The sequence below is a fragment of the Echeneis naucrates genome, chromosome 18 (genome assembly GCF_900963305.1).
Source record: "Echeneis naucrates chromosome 18, fEcheNa1.1, whole genome shotgun sequence".
In the NCBI taxonomy this organism is placed as follows: Eukaryota; Metazoa; Chordata; class Actinopteri; order Carangiformes; family Echeneidae; genus Echeneis; species Echeneis naucrates.
In genome coordinates, this window is record NC_042528.1 from 9,309,400 (window position 1) to 9,326,331 (window position 16,932).

The 16,932-nt window shown below is 41.5% G+C and overlaps 1 protein-coding gene across 1 annotated transcript; it reads left to right on the top strand.

Annotated features, from left to right (window-relative positions):
- The first annotated feature begins 366 nt into the window (after positions 1-366).
- dok1b (docking protein 1b) lies at positions 367-13,838 on the top strand. Its single transcript, XM_029526453.1, has 5 exons — positions 367-700; positions 8,500-8,823; positions 9,446-9,539; positions 9,673-9,845; positions 10,467-13,838. Exons 1-5 carry the CDS (start codon positions 644-646, stop codon positions 11,898-11,900), a joined length of 2,082 nt encoding a protein of 693 aa, XP_029382313.1. The 5' UTR covers positions 367-643; the 3' UTR covers positions 11,901-13,838.
- Positions 13,839-16,932: the final 3,094 nt, after the last annotated feature.

A 16,932-nucleotide genomic window follows, 5' to 3' on the forward strand; every position in this document is an offset into this window, starting at 1 on the left:
CATTACCTAGATCATTTTAAAGTCCGCAGGAAGTGTGGATAAACATTTCTCACCAATAATGCTGAAATACAAAATGACATTGTTCGGTATTTTACGTCCCAAACAAAAATGTATTGAAATTTACAGACACATTTTTCTTCAGCTTGAAACTTACTGACTGAACTTACTTTTTTTCGATGTCTTTTTTAACTTTCTTACTTGGCAAATAAAGCTGATTCTTACTCTGATATTTTTTGGATCCAAGCAGAATTACACATGCAAGTGCTTTGACGTCGGATGTCATTTTCGTCGCGCCTTTATTGTGTAAGCATAACCGGAAACTGGGTGATAAGTATAAGGATTGACTTTCTACCGGTCCAACTCGACAGCAGGAGTGAGGAGCGAGAGACAGACGACCTGTTGACAACTTTTAGTCTTTCACCAAGTTTCCCGCGGACCTCTCACACCTCCATAATGAAGCCGTTTACCGGCCGCCGCCGCTCCGAGAGACGCTCCTTCACCACCGGAGAGCGGAAGTGAGAGAAGGGGCAGCTGTTTGGGGATAGAGGAGAAATAAACCTCTCCAAAAAGTGATTTTCTTCTCACCAGTTCGAGTGAAATTTGGCCCCTGCTGAGGAAGGGGGACCTGGGAGCGTTGGAGGGCATGGACGCCCACATCAAGGAGGGACAGCTGTATGTGCAACACCAGAAGTTTGGAAAGGTGAGTCCAAAAAAAAAAAAAAAAAAAAATCTTCTTTCACTTGTGGCGTTTATAATAATGACACTTAGAAAATATAACTGTTGCCGGTGATCTCACGATCATTGTTTTGGTTGTATGTAACAAATAGAACATTTATTTCGTTAAATACATTTTGAGGCTCTTAAATGTTGAATGAGTGCTCTGGAGTGAGGCACAAGCTTACGGAGGAATATTAGAGAAACTACAAAGGAAACTATGAAGAGCAAGTGGAAGAAAGCCACCAGAAAGTCATCATATCAGTAAAAGTCCATAAACAAGTCTAAGAGTGATGCAGTTCATACAGTACAGGCACAAATCAGACAGTATCATAAGGAACATAGTGCAAGATGTTACAGTGTAGCAGTGTCAAAAACAAACAAAAACAAAAACAAACGAAACCTGTGAAGGTGAAGTTACTGTTACTGCGAAACCTGATAGCAGAGTTATCTGAAGATATCTGAAGATCTGTTTATTGATTTCAAAGACATGGGAATCTGACGAGCAATCTGCTTTTGCCAGTTGTAAACCAGAAGTGAGCACTGTATATCACAACAAATGAACAGAGCACATACTAGTGCAATTACAGACCAGTCAATGTGCCCAGTGTGCTCAAAGAAAACTTCTGGTATAATATGCAGTGAGAGGAAGTTGTTAAAGTGTTTCACCGATCTGGCCTTGTTTTGATGTGGTTGTTTGGATAAAAGCTGCTGTGCATCTGTATGTGTGTGCGTCAGTGTGCATGTGAATGCGTTTATGAGCTTGTTCACTTTCAGAATATTTAGAAACTCACAAACCCAAAGACATTTATGAAAGTAAACGAGGACAGGAAAATAATTTTGTGTGTGTGTGTGTGTGTGTGTGTGTGTGTGAGCTAGTTACACTTCATCAGAGTAGCTAATGGAGCTGTGTGCGGAAAGGTGTAATATTTTAGCACTGTTGCGAGCTGACTTTTCATAATAAACACATGGGAAAATCAAATGAGCACAGGGGGAGGTGTTAAGTTGAGACAACAGCGAAACATCCTCTTAACAAAGTTGACCCACATGCTTCCAAGTCCTCTCTACTTGACATGCAGCTATTTATCATTGGCAATACTGTTAGCAAGTCACCTTTGTTTCAACTCTGACTGTGAAGCCGCTCATTTTGCTACAAAACATCACGTGGCAGGACTGGACAGTGGTAAATATCACTGATAACACCTGTGTGTGTTTGTGGTTGTGTGTTTGTTTCGTTTCCCTTCCTTAAGTCTCAGAGCAGTGCTGACTATAAACTCATTCACTCTAACAGATTTGTAAAGAGGGTCTTTGTTTCTCTGCCTCTATCTGGTCATATGACATGGGCCAGCAAAACATTCAGGTCCAGTTTCCTGCACACTGAAATCACCACTTCACAATAGATATTCATACTCTTAAAACACACTCTCAATGCCTTTCATAAACAGTTTATAGTATAAAACAAACAAACAAAACCTCCCCATTTTTAAATACATTTTATCTTTAAACAAGAGAAAAAGCCACCCAGATGCGGATGAAAGGGTTTGAAAGGAGCAATGAATAGAGCAGAAGGCTGAGTGTTGGCTGACCTGAAAGTGTGGAAACTGGTACGAGGTTTTCATTGTGAATTATGCAATGTGTGCCACTGTAAGTGGACATACACAATCACAATACGCTTGTTCCTGTGTGCGTGCTCGGAAAATGTGACTCAAGATTGCAGCGGCAACATCTGACCGAGGATTTCTGTTTCTTTTTCTGGCTGCTGGTTTACACCACATCGGGCAATGGCCCTTATAGAGTTATTACAGCTGCCTGTTAAGGAGTAAACCGCCAGGCTGCATCAGGGCCTTTACATTATGATAAGTCATTTCACAGTCTCCATTAGTGTGGATATCTGTAATTATGTATTTGAATTTCATAAAAATTAAGTTGATTGTCATTTTAGTGATTTTTATATATATATATATATCTCCACTTTGGAAGCTTACCAACCATTGTTGAACCATTAATACTGTGCAATGTGATTATCATAAAAATCAACTGACGACAACAACATAAATAACTTTTTATTCAATTATGTTTAACTAAATAATTTAAATTATTTGAAAATGTCCAATGTGTATATGTTCCAGTTTCTACAGTGAACTAAACTCATGTTGGTTTTTTAGATCTGGTTCAGATAAGGTGCAAAATATGGCGATAACATTTTGGCCATTTTGGTGCTTCTAAGACTTTTATACACTATTAACATAAAGTCACACTAATATTGGTCACTTCTGTTTAATTTAGTGGTATGTTTCTGTACTTAACTATTATACTATGTGCACACTTTGCACGATAATATATTTGTTTTGAATAGCTCTTTATAGTCATTCTTTCATTCAGACAGGAGACTTGTATGAGTCAAATGACAACAATAGTGTCTCAAACTCTTCCCATTATGCAATTCCACATTGTTTTCAATCCAAACATCCCTGCCACTTAAATATCCACTTCTTTCAAAATAAAATCGCAAACAATGTCCAGAGACAACCCTGATGATGCCACAGCCCTGTTAGATATTGTCAACACGATGTGAGCAGTACTCCTCGCTCTAAATAGACTGAACCTCATGTGAAAAATCGCTGAAGTGCCTGTTTTAAAATGAGGTATTGAATAATTAGAAGCACTTTCTCCACAGTGACTTAGTCTCCTATCAAACAAACCTGCAGGACACATACCAAAAGCTAAGTCTTCTCAAGCTTGACGCAGACTACACAGGTATTCATAAGATCTAAGGCATGACTGTCTCAGCCATTTACTGTCACATCTGAACAAGGTCAATGCGTCAAGCATGGTATTTGAGCTGGTCTGAGCTGGTCCGAGCTGCTTTCTGTGGCAGTGGAGTGCATTTTTGGAAACACCAGGTGTGGTTTTGTATTCTAAGCTCCAGTTTGTATCTCGGTGGCTGTCATTTCACTTCATGTTGCTGCTGAAATGTGCAGCACAGTGACTGTGTGCGACATTTAATGGAAAACATGCAGCGGCTTGTCAGCCAGATATATTCAGACCGAGGATGCTTGGACCTGCAGATTGTGGTTTACGTTCACCCTGCAGGTTTCAGTCAGATATTGATGTTGGCACTGACACTGTGTGGTCATGGCGCTGCAGAAGATCCCTCATCAACAGGGACAACTTCAGCTCGGAGCTAGGGTTACCAGGGTTACCTAGCTCCGACGGCTGGCATTAGGGGGTGACTCTGGGACGCCAGTGTTCGCGGTCTAGCCTCCTGGAGGTGTTGTGGGCCTAACTAGACGAAACACAGACGAAAGGAGGTTCCCACCTGATGACCTCAATGACATGATAGTTATCACCGGCCTAGTTGGATATTATCTGTAGGGCACATAGAGCAGGGCGAAAGTTTGTTGCTAGGAAGGTAATCACTGAGTCTGGTCCATTTTTGTTTTTTTTGTTTTTTTTTTGGTCTCACAAGTTTCTTGTGTTTTCTCTAAACTTCATTTGTTGTACTGTTTTACAGTAAGACTATTGGTGGACATGGAGAACAATTGTTCTATTGTGAGCTGTGACCCAATTTAGACATAAGAATATTTCAATGTTGGTTGTCTTTTAGATTCTATAGATTCAGACTGCTATAATGCTTATCATGTCCTGCTCTTATCAGGCTCGATTCACATCTTCAGCAAATCATACAGGCATGAAATAAGTTGAAGGTCAAAGCACCCGTTTCCAGAACACTGTCATTAAGATCAAACCCAACCATGAATATTGTTTTAAATTAATACGTTTAATATTTGCAGTTCCAGTAGTTTTTTTTTTTTTCTACTGGAGTTGGAGCTGAGGCTTAAAAGCTAAATCACACCAGCTAGCTTTGCTGAGCCGTGCTGTAAATACTACTTTATCAATACTCAGTGTACTGGGTGCTGACGAAGTGCTTGTGAAACCGTAGGCAGACAAGAAAAACCTTTTTGTTTTTTTTTAAGGATTAGTCCCATAAAATTAAAGTCCAGTCCTCATCTTCACAGTTAACAATAAAACTTGTTGACTTACGATAGATAATAAGTTATCACTGCTTCCTGCTTCTTAAGTTTTAATGTTTGAATGTTTAATACGAGGAAAGAAAAGGGAAAATCCATCAAAATGTAATGACCAGTAATGGCATAATTGTTAATTGTAGCTGAATGTGCAGTTTGGTTGGAATCTCCCCCTTACTCATGCACATCTTTACCCCGCTGCACATTAGTGTGGTGCATAGTTTTTATTTGACTCGGGTGTTGCATTAGTATGAGAAGTATTAGTATGATAATGTTCCATTTAATGGATTTTTTTTTTTTTTTTTTTTTTTTTTTTTTTGAGGGTAAATTTTTGACGATGTAATTTCAAGGTTGTGCTCAGTTTCAGATAGTATGAAAATCAAAAGCAACTAAATGTCATTTCTCCAACTCCAACAAACTTTTCACAGCTTTCTGCTGTCCTCAGTGCGACTCCTGACGTGTGTCAAAAAAGTTTGATTTTGTAGACACAGCAGAGGATGCAGGCTGGGACAACAGAGCTCTGCTCAATGCAGCGGTCTATCTCTCTACATAACACATGCACACGGATAAGCACTGATATTGCTTCTGCATATATAATTGTGTCTGTGTCTGCCAGCAACATGGAACATAGTTGAGTGGTTTTAGGTAGAAAGTAGAATCAAAGGCACTGTATTAATTTCATTAATTTCATAAGTGTGAATTCACAGCATCCTCCAGCAATAGAGTCACAGTGAATATTAATGAAGCCAACTGTGGTAATTCAATCGCATTCAGAAAAATGCACCCACATCTTAAAATAATATACTATTTAATACACTAAATGTGAATTCATAATCAAATGAAAACACCCACTGGCCATTAGAAAATAGTGAGCCAGAATTAGTGTCATCATTTTACACACAAAATAAAAAAAAAAAAAAACAGTACCAGGTCACCGTCGGTGCTGAAAGGCGGGACGCACAGGCACAGCTCGCCTGAAGGCGGTGTTTCTTTGTTTTTTTTTTTTTTTTAAAGCCTACTGGATGATATAAGATGGACGTAATTTCTTGCATTTGTGTTTTTTTTTTTTTTTTTTTTTTTTTTGGCATTGTATGAAACTTTAAATATGGAAGGAAGAATTAATGTGCTATTGCCAATGTACACACCTTTGTGTCATGGCTGGGTCCGCTGTGTTCTCATGAACAGGACATTGGTGAGGAAGTTTCTTTCCCTCCCTGTCATGATCCTTTTTGCATAATTTCCACTCAGTGTATGAGTGGATGATAACGGTCTGTTGCCTTATATGGAGCAGCAGTTTCACATGCAGGAACATTAATGCAAACACACACACACACACACACTCGTAAGAGCCACATTGCAACAGAGCTTAGTATTCTGTATCCTCTTCATAAACACTGCGGGACTTTGCGTCTCTGTTGACTGAATAGTCTGTTTTTGTGCGTGTTTACCTTTGCGCACAGCAACAGGGATCGTGGGTATGTTAAACTCAATACCAAGAGATGCGCACACACGTATGCATACAAATACTGAGACACACCTGGATTTAGAATAAGGAAGCATAGAAAATCCTGCCTCTTCCCACACACTTCCTGTCCTTTCTGGTCGTTGGTGTATTTTAGAACTTGATGAAGCAGGCTTTTATGCATGTGTGAGTCTCTTGCTCTCATCATTTCTGCTTTTACAGTTCCTGTGGTATATAGAGATTATGGCACAATTTTGTGGCTTTTCAAGAAACAAGGATTAATTGGTAGATTGTGCATCACATACACCTTGTGGTTACACTTACGTCACACCTGTAATGCAAATAAAATAATGACATCTTCATATTGAATCACTGGCTGCTAAATTCTCCACAGTAGAAAGTACAAATGTACCGAAGTATTGTACAGAAAAGTTATTGGCACTTCTACTTTAACTGAGTCTGCTAAATATTTGACAGCTGTAGCTTTACTATAAGATCAGCTCCTCTAAACTAAATTTCATGGACAAAGCAGCAGCTGCATATTCCTTTTACTGATTCCTGAAGTAAACAATCTGAAGAATGACAGAGTCAGTGCTCACTCTTGGAGAATGACTAATATATCTGCATTTTCTCATAATCCTGCAGTGAAGATTATTTTAGCAAATGTTTATAGTCTGAATGCTCTTGGGATATTTACATATAATGTTTATAAGCATGGAATTTGAATGATTGAATTTTATTTGTTTCACACTCATTTTTACAGGAGGCATGTAGACATGTTCTGATAAGTTGCGTTGTGGTTAGTTGATGTCAGACTGCACACACGGGTCCTCTGAGCAGCCTGGAGGTCATTTTCACACAGACTGGATCAAAATAGAAAAGCTCAGTGATCAGGGAGCATTTAGTGACCTGCAGCTGTAGGGTTTCTTCTGCGTTTGCTGGATTTTCCCTACTGGCCAAAGGATTTTTAAACTGCTGACCTTCCTGTCACAGGCTCTCTCTGGCTGTCAGGAAGGTTCAGTGAATATAGGGGAAAAACACACACAAACAAAAAAAAAAAAGACATACACACACATCCACAGGGCACAAGGGATGTAAGGGACTTTCCAAACAAGTCCTTTTCTTTTGTTTCGCACAGTTTTATCATTCACATTCACAGTAGTTTCTGTAGAGATTATAGATAATCTCTCATGTAGCGTGTCATTGTGTCCTTTGTTAGCACTGAACATCTGGAGTCTAACACACCCTCGCTGTGCATCTTATTGTTCAGTTTTGCATGTCATGTTGTTTGGTCATATCCCTTGTTTGTTCCTTAAGGAGGAAGACCTCATTGTTCGCTCTTCCTCCTCACTGCTGTCACCTAGTTTGGAATGGTTTGTGTTTTCGACCTGTCAGGGACCACGGCACACTTTGATATTTACTGAACCTGCTGTATTTTTCCAAAATTCACCAACTTTTTTTTTTTTTTTTTTTTCGTTCACAAAACCAAAAGCAACACAATTTTTAACTAATACATTCAACGATCTAAGCCAAATGACCAAACAGTAAGAAGTGTATTTGCTATAAGTGGCTATTGAAATGTTGCAATGTGGTTTAAAAATCAGACTAGTATTTGTTTTGATTTTTAGGGGAAAATGGTTCTTTCCTCTTCAAGAATTGATAACTCATGCTGTAACTGTGGCCTGCTGCTGCCGGCTGGGTGTAGAGGAAACAAATGTGTGTGCATTAGATGTGAGTCACACTGCAGGAGAGCTATCAGCACATGCCTCCTACATTTAGGCTCAGTCAGCAGAGGCGAGGAAAGAGAAAGACCCGGAAACATCGTTTTGACTCACATCTTCTGCCGACTTTAAACATTGACATTTTCTTTTCTCTTTTCATGTGTTTTTTATTAGGTGTGGCCAACTCTGCAATTTATACTTCTCTCTGAACAAACCACATGCAAAATATCTCTCCCTGTGCAGACAGACAAACACGACAGAGAATCACATTTTCTGTTTCCGTTTTCAACCTCTTCTTTTTCCTGTAATCTTCTTTTTGCTTTCTTCTCAGTTTTCTCTCCTTTCAGTTTTAGTTTGAATTCACAATTAAAATTGTTACCATTTGCAAATAAATCTGAAAACTTTCATTCTATAGACCTGAAATATGACCAACTGAACAAAATTGGAAAAAGAAATTAGTTTAAATTAGTATTAATAGTCTTAATAGTCAGTCTGACTCGTCAGCTGCTAATGTGAAAATTTTTTCAATGTTGAACATCCTTTGAGCATGTCCTTTTTTTTCCCCCCCGGTCAGAAATGGAAGAAGAACTGGTTTGTTCTGTACCCCGCCAGCCAAAATGGCATTGCCCGACTCGAATTCTACGATTCACCATCGGGCGGAGGGGGTGGGGTCAGTGGAGGCTTGGGAAGTGGGTCCAACGAGAAGACCAGGAAGCTGGATAAGAAGATCATCCGCTTGTCTGAGTGCATTTCCATCCTGCCGGCGCTGACGGAGAGCTGTCCCAAAGAAAACATGTCAGCATTCTGTGTGGAAACCAATGACAAGACCCACGTGTTTGCTGCAGAGAAGAACGCCGCCAAAGACTGGATGGATACCATGTGCGACATTGCATTTCAGGTATCACTACACTTTCTCTCTGTCCATAGACCTTCAGGTACGAGGAAAAGGAGTTGTGTGTGTTTGTTATTTGCTTTGTCTACAAAATGTTTTTGTGCTCTCTCTCCCCCCCCATTCTGCTATGATCCTTTTGTCTAGTTAGACAAAGAAATACAACATTCATATTTAAGTGACAATACAATACAATACAATACACACACACACACACACACACACTCACACACACACACACACACACGTACACAATAGAATTGCTACTTTAAATTTAAATTCTCAGATGGAGTTAAATTTGCTCTTTGTCCCACACAACCCTGGAGGGTCTACCTATGTTGTGAAGCCACGGCTTCTGTTGCATGCACAAATAACATATTTGCAGAGAGGAAGAAAGAGGGAGTTTCCAGAAGGAGGACTCCATCTTTCACAGCCTCTCAAACTCTTTATTCTTTCTCTTTTTGGGCCTCCTTTGTCCTTCCAGTAGTCATACTGAAGCTCCCTTCAGCTCCCTGTTTTAATCTGTACAGCAAACTCCATGCATATGCATGACAATGCATGATTTTTGCTAATACTAATTTGTTCTGAGCCGGTTAATGACGAAGATGTTTCTTTGCATCTGTGCCCAAAGGGAGGAGGCAGCAGCAGCAGCACTGCAGACCCTAATGGAGGACCCCAGGACCTGCAGATGTCAGAAAACCTCATTTACTACTCCAGAGAAGAAGGTAAAGGCACAACACAGTGTAATCTTCAAAAATGTGAAAATCTGAAGAACACAAATTTCTTTAAGGGAGATAATTTGAAGTGATGGATCTTAAATTAGCATAACTGAAACATTTTCCTTCTTCTCCTTGCAAGTTAATGAGTTCTGGGTGAATGTTCAGCGCACTTCGGCATCAGAGCGCTGTGGACTGGCAGGCAACTACTGGCTGAAAGCTGAAAAAGACATCTTAATCTTGAAGGACCTCAAGACCAAGAGAAATATCCTTGTGTGGCCCTACAAGCTGCTGAGGAGATATGGGAGAGACCGGGTGGGTAGCTGACATGGAGAAAAATCCTGTGCTGCTGCGTAATGACAGAATGTCTCATCTTCAGCAATTGGTGGCGGTTAGGAAGTGCACGAAATGCTTTCAGTAGCAGTGCATGCTCGAGTTAAGAGGCACTACGTCCGAGATATTTAGCTTCGCCGAATTCACAGTTTCTTGTGACTGATGAATGACTGATGACCTTGAAGAGGGTGTCAGGTCTATCAGCACACGATATTTATTTCTGGATTTGGCAATACTGATGCTGTGCACAGGCAAGATGGAAAGAAGATGGAGCTTCTTTGATCTGTATGGGTACAGAATAGAAATGAAAGGCAGTGAAGCAATACAATAGATATACTGAGAGACCTGAACATTTCTGTGGAAAAACCAAGCAAGCTGCCTTTTAGGGCCAAAAAAAAAAAAAAAAAGATAAATGAGTGATGACTGGAAAAGAGTGCAGGAACCTCTGTGACTAGCTTCCATTACTTCAGCCCCATTTTGACACCTCTGTATATATTTATAGTCTTTATATATATTTATATAAGTTTGACACATTCAATACTGTTAACTTTCCCTGATTGCATCCCTCGTGCCCTTTCTAGTGATTTTCTTTTCATTCCTTAGGTTATGTTTTCTTTCGAGGCGGGTCGGCGCTGTGACTCTGGACCCGGCACCTTCACCTTCGACACCAAGCAAGGCAACGAGATATTCATGCTGGTAGACCAGGCCATCCAGTCGCAGAAAGCTCTGGCTGAAGAGCACCACCTGAGCTGCCACTTTAACTCTGACGCAGATAGCCCTGTGTCGCTACAGTACATCCGCAACACTGGAGCTATGACAGGAAGTGGTGACAGCAGCAGCTGCAGCAGTCGGGAAGCAGACGGCGATTCAGGCGGCAGCAAACCAGGGTCTGCCGATGGCGTGCTTGGGAAGAGGGAGGGAGGCGATGGAGGAGGAGGAGCAGGAAGAGCTCAAGGTTGTGGAGCAGCAGGAGGAATTAAAGGAAGGAGTTTACCAGAACCACCAGCCATGATGGGCATTTTGGGAGGAGGAGGGACCCCTCCACGGTCCCCCAGAGTGCAGGCAGTGACAAAAGGTCATCCCTCAGCTGATGAACATGCAGGCCTTTATTCTGAACCAGCTGACTCGGTCCGCCTACCTCTGCAAAGTGCTGACTGCCTCTACTCTGACCCAGTAGATAGCATCAAGACCCAGAACCAATCCAGCAACCCACCCACCCCTCCAGTGCCCACCCCACGCCTCCGACCAGTTGGAGACGAGACCTCAACTGTTGGTATCCAAGGGGATCAGCTCCACGGAGGCACCAATCACAGGAAGCCACCAGATCTGTACGCACACGTGTACGACCGGATCAGCCTGGACCTGACCGAGAAAACAAGCGCTCTGAGTCTGAATGGTGCATCAGTGGGAGGAAAAGGCGGAGGAAAGGGTGTGAGCAGTAACAGGCGACCCCCAGGAGGCCAGGCAGAGGGGGCTTCATCCCCTCCTGGTCATCCACCAGAGCACATATATGATGAACCAGAGGGCTATGCCAAAGGAAGCACAAGCCTGCCTGCGAATTTAGGGATGACCATTTACGACGAGGCCCGTTTGGAGCCTCACAGCCAGAAGAGACTGGAAGAGTTGTCCCAGTCCCAGTTATCCCAGTCCCTGTCAGGACTGGAGGTGAATTACAGCACGCCAAACCAAGGAAAGCCCTCTGAGTTGCACAAACACTCTCCTCCACAGCTCGGAACGAACCGTGGCATCCTGCAACCCCCAAGGGGGCCCAAACCGGTTACTGCTCCCAAACCGGGCCGGGGCATTTTTGGTCGGAAGGAGCCCGTGCCACTGCCTCCTGGGAAACATGGAAGTCCCAGTAGTAATGTGAACAACAACAACAACAACATTTGGAGTGGAGGAGGAGAAGGGGGGAGGGAGCTGTACAGCAAAGTCTCAAAACAGAAGCCTCTGTCTGCTAATTCGTGGTACAGTCAGAAGCACCAGATACCGCTGAGGTCGCCAGATATTATCTATGACAACTTGGGAGATATTTGACATCTTCATTCTTCATGGACAGCAATCTTTTATTGTTTCTTTTAAAAAGAGCAGAGAAATAAGGTGCTGATGAGAAATTTTCAGTCCTTATTTTTGCGGTGTTTGGAAGACTAAGCATGTTTTCTCTATTCCATGTGTGGACTGGAATAATTATTTTAGACAGTTGGTCCATTTGGAGTGGATTAGCTCACAGCTATGAGAAAGCCACATTACGATAGCATTTTGTGCAGCTATTGTAGGGCCACCTTCTGTGTGTGTGTGTGTGTGTGTGTGTGTGTGTGTGTGTGTGTGGATTTGAAAAAGAGAGAGCGAGTGTTTGCGTGGTCAAGCCCATAATTGGTGTACCAAGCCACAGTGTGGTTGGATCCAGCTGCTTCACTTGAACACACACACAGAAACAATATTGATTTGCCAAAAGGAGCTCAGTCTGCAGGCCTCAGTTTAACAAGCTGAAAGAGCGGCTTGGCTCCTCTTTTCTCAAACGTCTGCCATGCTTATGAAGTGACTGGGAAACAGGGTTTTGCACTGCTGCTTTTCAAATTCTCTGCGATATGAGACAATGTGATAATGAGGACTTATTGTTTCACTGAAACAAACTGGAACTTGTCTCTTTGCGTTTCCTGGACTGATTTGAAATGGCGAGATGTGCAACATTTTCGGCACAGGACACTAACGTGCAATCTGATTGCCTCTTAGGGTCCACTAAACAGAGAAACGTTGTTGCTACTGTTTTGAAGGGTGCAAGTGGGACTCTGAAGACCGTCAGGGTCTTGGCAACAGACATACATGGCTCATAAAGGGGCTCTAGGACACCTGGTCCTCTTGAGGCCATTCAATTACAGTGGCCACTTTCTGCACAATATAAGTTGAACCATATATGTTTCTCTGTACAGATAAACTAAATATCAAATTAATCAGTCCCCTGCAATGTGTCAGTCTGTGTGTGTCTGTGTCAGAAACAGCTGTGCTGTCTGTAAATATAACTAATAATAAATACGGCTCCGAAAAACCTACACTATTTCTCAGCAGTGGATCTGTAAACTCATCATGACTCAATCAGACACAGTTATTAGTGTTTAAAAGACCTTTCTGTTCTGGACTGAACAGGACGCTAAAACAGTCTGACCTCATCCTTCCCCGTTCTTCCATGTTCTGTTTTTGTTTCAGTCGGTTACCAACCACTTAATCGCACCGTTGAAGTTGAGCCTCAAAAAGGAAACAAAGACTTTCTTTCTTACTTTCTTGTCTTTTGCACTTCCTTTCTCCCTTTCTGCATTAATTCTGTTGTTCTGTTGCTGTGGCGACAGTTAATGGTGACTGGTTTGTGTCGGACACGCTGTGCATTTTAACTGCAGAGAGATACCATCAGCGGAGCGCGGGAATACAGGATGGAAAGAGAAGAAAAAAGGGGTTGATAGGAGGAAAAAGCAGCTAATTGACGTATGGAAAAATGAGGCAAAGAAAATGGGAACATGTGGAGGATTATCCCGAGCTGAAGATGAGGAAGGAGAAGAGAAAGGGACTTAAAGAAGGAGAAAGCATGAAAAAGATGGTGACATGATGAATGCTGGCTGGATGAACCTGTCTGTGTCTGCTTGGCTTTCGAACAGGTACACACTGTTCCCTTCACTGGTGCTGCTCTTTATCCCTCTCCTTTTTCCGTCTTTATTTCCCCACCTGCTGCTGGAGAAATTTCTGCACAGGAAACTTCTCCAAAAGTGACTGAATTGCGTAGAGGCTAAATTTCCTAACTCTGGCCTGGCCCCTTCCCCTTCCTCTCCTCTTTCAGACAGAGCAGGGGAAGAAAAACAGAAAGAAAAAGAAAGATGACAAACTTCTGTCTTTCTCATTAAACTCTGAGTGCACTTAATGAAAAAAACAAAAAACAAAGAACAACAACCCACACATAGGCACACAGGGGGAAAGGGCATGCGCACACACACACACACACACACACAAACTCAGCACACAGTATTTGGTACTGTGTTTATGTTGTCAACGTTTTTTTTTTTTTTTTTTTTTTTAACACATATCCAAATCAAGCTGTTTGCGCATGGCTGTATATGTCTGTGAGTGAACTGCACGTAGCCTTCTGCTTCTCCGACTGACCTGAAATGACTTCAGAAGTTATTTTCAGAAATTGAAATGCTGTGAAACTACAATTATTACTCATTAGTGTCAAAAACGACAGGAAAATACTATCCAGAGTTAAAATTGGTGAGGTTTTTTTCTTAACTGTATGTGCTCTATTGGACAGTCTCTCTCGTTGTTTAAATGTTTAAAATTTTAAATCCACAATGGTGCAACATAGTCACTGATCAGAATGTCATAAAAACAAACTCAACTTATTCCTGTTACTAAAGGCTGCTCTTTGCTCATCTCCTTCCTTCCTCACATTTCTCTCCTCATCTGCTTTGACCTTTTGCATATCTGCAGTTAAACAGTTGAATCAACTGTCTGATCAGTGTGTGTGTGTGTGTGTGTGTGTGTGTGTTTGACAGCTGTAAATGAGCCAATGTGTGAAAATGTTGATGCTGCTGCCGTCAAGTTGATGCTGCTTTTGGTGTCAGTCAGGTGTCACTTTGTGAAATGTACAAATCACCACAGCCATCTTATTACTTCATGCACATTCCTGTTATCACTGCAAGTGTGTGTGTGCCTGTGTGTGCACGCTCAGTGTTGGTAGTCTCCTGAAGTGAAGAATAGTTTTAATACCTTTGTCAAGAAAGCTGCAGGACACCAACAGCTTCAACAGTAGATTCAAAAAGTGAACTAGAGCCAGAACTACAAATAGATCCACTGACCTTTAATAAGGCAGACATATCTCTACCTCACTGTGTGTGTGTGTGTGTGTGTGTGTGTGTGTGTGTGTGTGTGTTCAACTTGCCTCTGTCTTCAGTTATATCTGTCTGTTTATGGTCTCAGATGTCTCACACACTTCACCTATTAATAAATCGCAGTCTTCCTGTCTGCCATCAGCATTTTGTGAGTCTTCTTCCCGTCAAGGTCTTTTGTTTGGTCTTTTTTTAAGGTCATGTCAGACTGACTGAAAGAACGGGATCAGCTTCACAACATGAGACACTGAAACTTGGCATTACACACAATCAGGTGCTGCTGGTGGAGGCATAGTGTGTGCACGTTACTAGCTTAATTTATCTTACAGAAGTCAAGACAGTTGTGTATTTGTACATACGGTTAACTCTGTGAAGCGTTTGTACATATGACAAATATCAATTCTGCTAGCTGTCTCTTGAGTCTGCATCAAACTTTGAGAGAAAAAATGTAACACAGTGGTTAAAAAACCACTGTGTTCACCTGATAGTCTCCCTTTGGTGCCAGGCAAGTGGTGCGTTCATGTGGGTTCACGTGTGAAAAGCAAAATGTGTGTTGTGATTGCGCATGAGATGTCCTCAAAACTTTGCCATTTAGTGAAGGTTGTGGTCATCCAAGGTTTTCGCTAATGAGATGAGAAACCAAAAGAGCGACTCCTGAGCCAAAAATGCACTTAACTGAGAACAGAATTCAACACACAGGTGACACTTCACGTACGTATAAACTGGTTGGTGCAGGTTTAATATGAACCAAACCTTATGATGTTGTTACCGTATTGATATCTTTAACTATTGTTATATTCCAACCTGTTAAGGCTATAAAGTAATAAAATGCCACCAATGAAACTTAAGTGTCATTTTTCTCATCAATGTTCTTGTTGTGAATATAAAAAATTTCAGGTCGTGCAGATGTGATGAAGGGACTTTGCACCTGTCAGCAGCTCTTCAGGATACAAAAGGTGGGACTGTGTTGTTTCCTCAGTCTTTTTGAGGCCGGTATGAAATGTCAGAGAACTTTTTGTTGAGCACATGTGATGTGTGATGTGAAGTGTGAATGGCCGTCAGACACACTTGAAACTCTTGTCTTTGACTCAGTAGACCACCCGCTTATATTTTTAGCTCAGTGTGGACAAACCCATTCAGCCTATTATATTGGCGAGTGTCATTCACTCTTTCTCAGTTCTCCGTCCCAGCTGAAAGGAAATGAAAGTTTCTCATTCAGTTTCTAGCTCTGTTGCAGCAAAAATAGAAGGGATGTGCATGTTCGCTAATAAAGTAGTAATGGGATTTTTTATTCATTTGCTCTAAGAAAAGCAAATAAACAAACATGTAATGCATTAAATGTTATAGGCCAATGAGCAGATAATCTGAACTGATCAGTTTAAGTTTATAATTTTGTATAATTTCTTCTCTCCTTCACCAGATTTGGGGGTGGGACTGGATCGGACGTCCCAGAGACACGCTAAGAAGCAGATCATGTTTCCTGACTTCTCTGGACACCCTTGACCTCTGTTGGAGTGGAAACTTTCAGATTTCTGTCAGTGGGATCATAATTCGGGTCCTGCAGCCTCCTGACTGCACCTCTTCGCTTCCTCCTTCCAAAGATGCACTTCCTCTTTCTGCTCTTACTCAGAACTGCTTGGAAGCCCTGTTATGCCTGGAACCCGGTGACTCTGTAAGTGTTGTGATTCTGCTCTGAACCTCCGATGCACAGTCTTAGAGTCCTCAACACCATGCCAATGTTTTTTTCTGTGACAATGATTTCAGCAAAGAAGGAAATGGAAAATTGTGAACAAAGCAGGAAGTCACACTGCTAATATTATCCTGACTCAGAACCAGACACTGATGAGACACAATAACAATATTATTGCATTTTTTTAGACAGGCCTAAGCCACTGAAAGTCTCCTTTGAGGTTTGGAAAAAATGCAAAAAAAAAAAAAAAAAAAAAAAAAGATGCAAAAAATTGAGAAATGAAAAAATATTTCTGACTGCATCAAATGCTCATGTTTGAAGAAAGAGGAAGCCAAGAATTTGATGTATAAAAACACACAGCACTTACCATCCGAAGGGGCCTTTCCATTCTTACTGAGATGCATAAACACGTGTTCCCTGTCTGCAGAATCACACACTGAAAATGGTTCAGTGAAAGGTCATTTCTACACCCACACTATGAATCAAAAACTAAAAAATAGGAGACAAA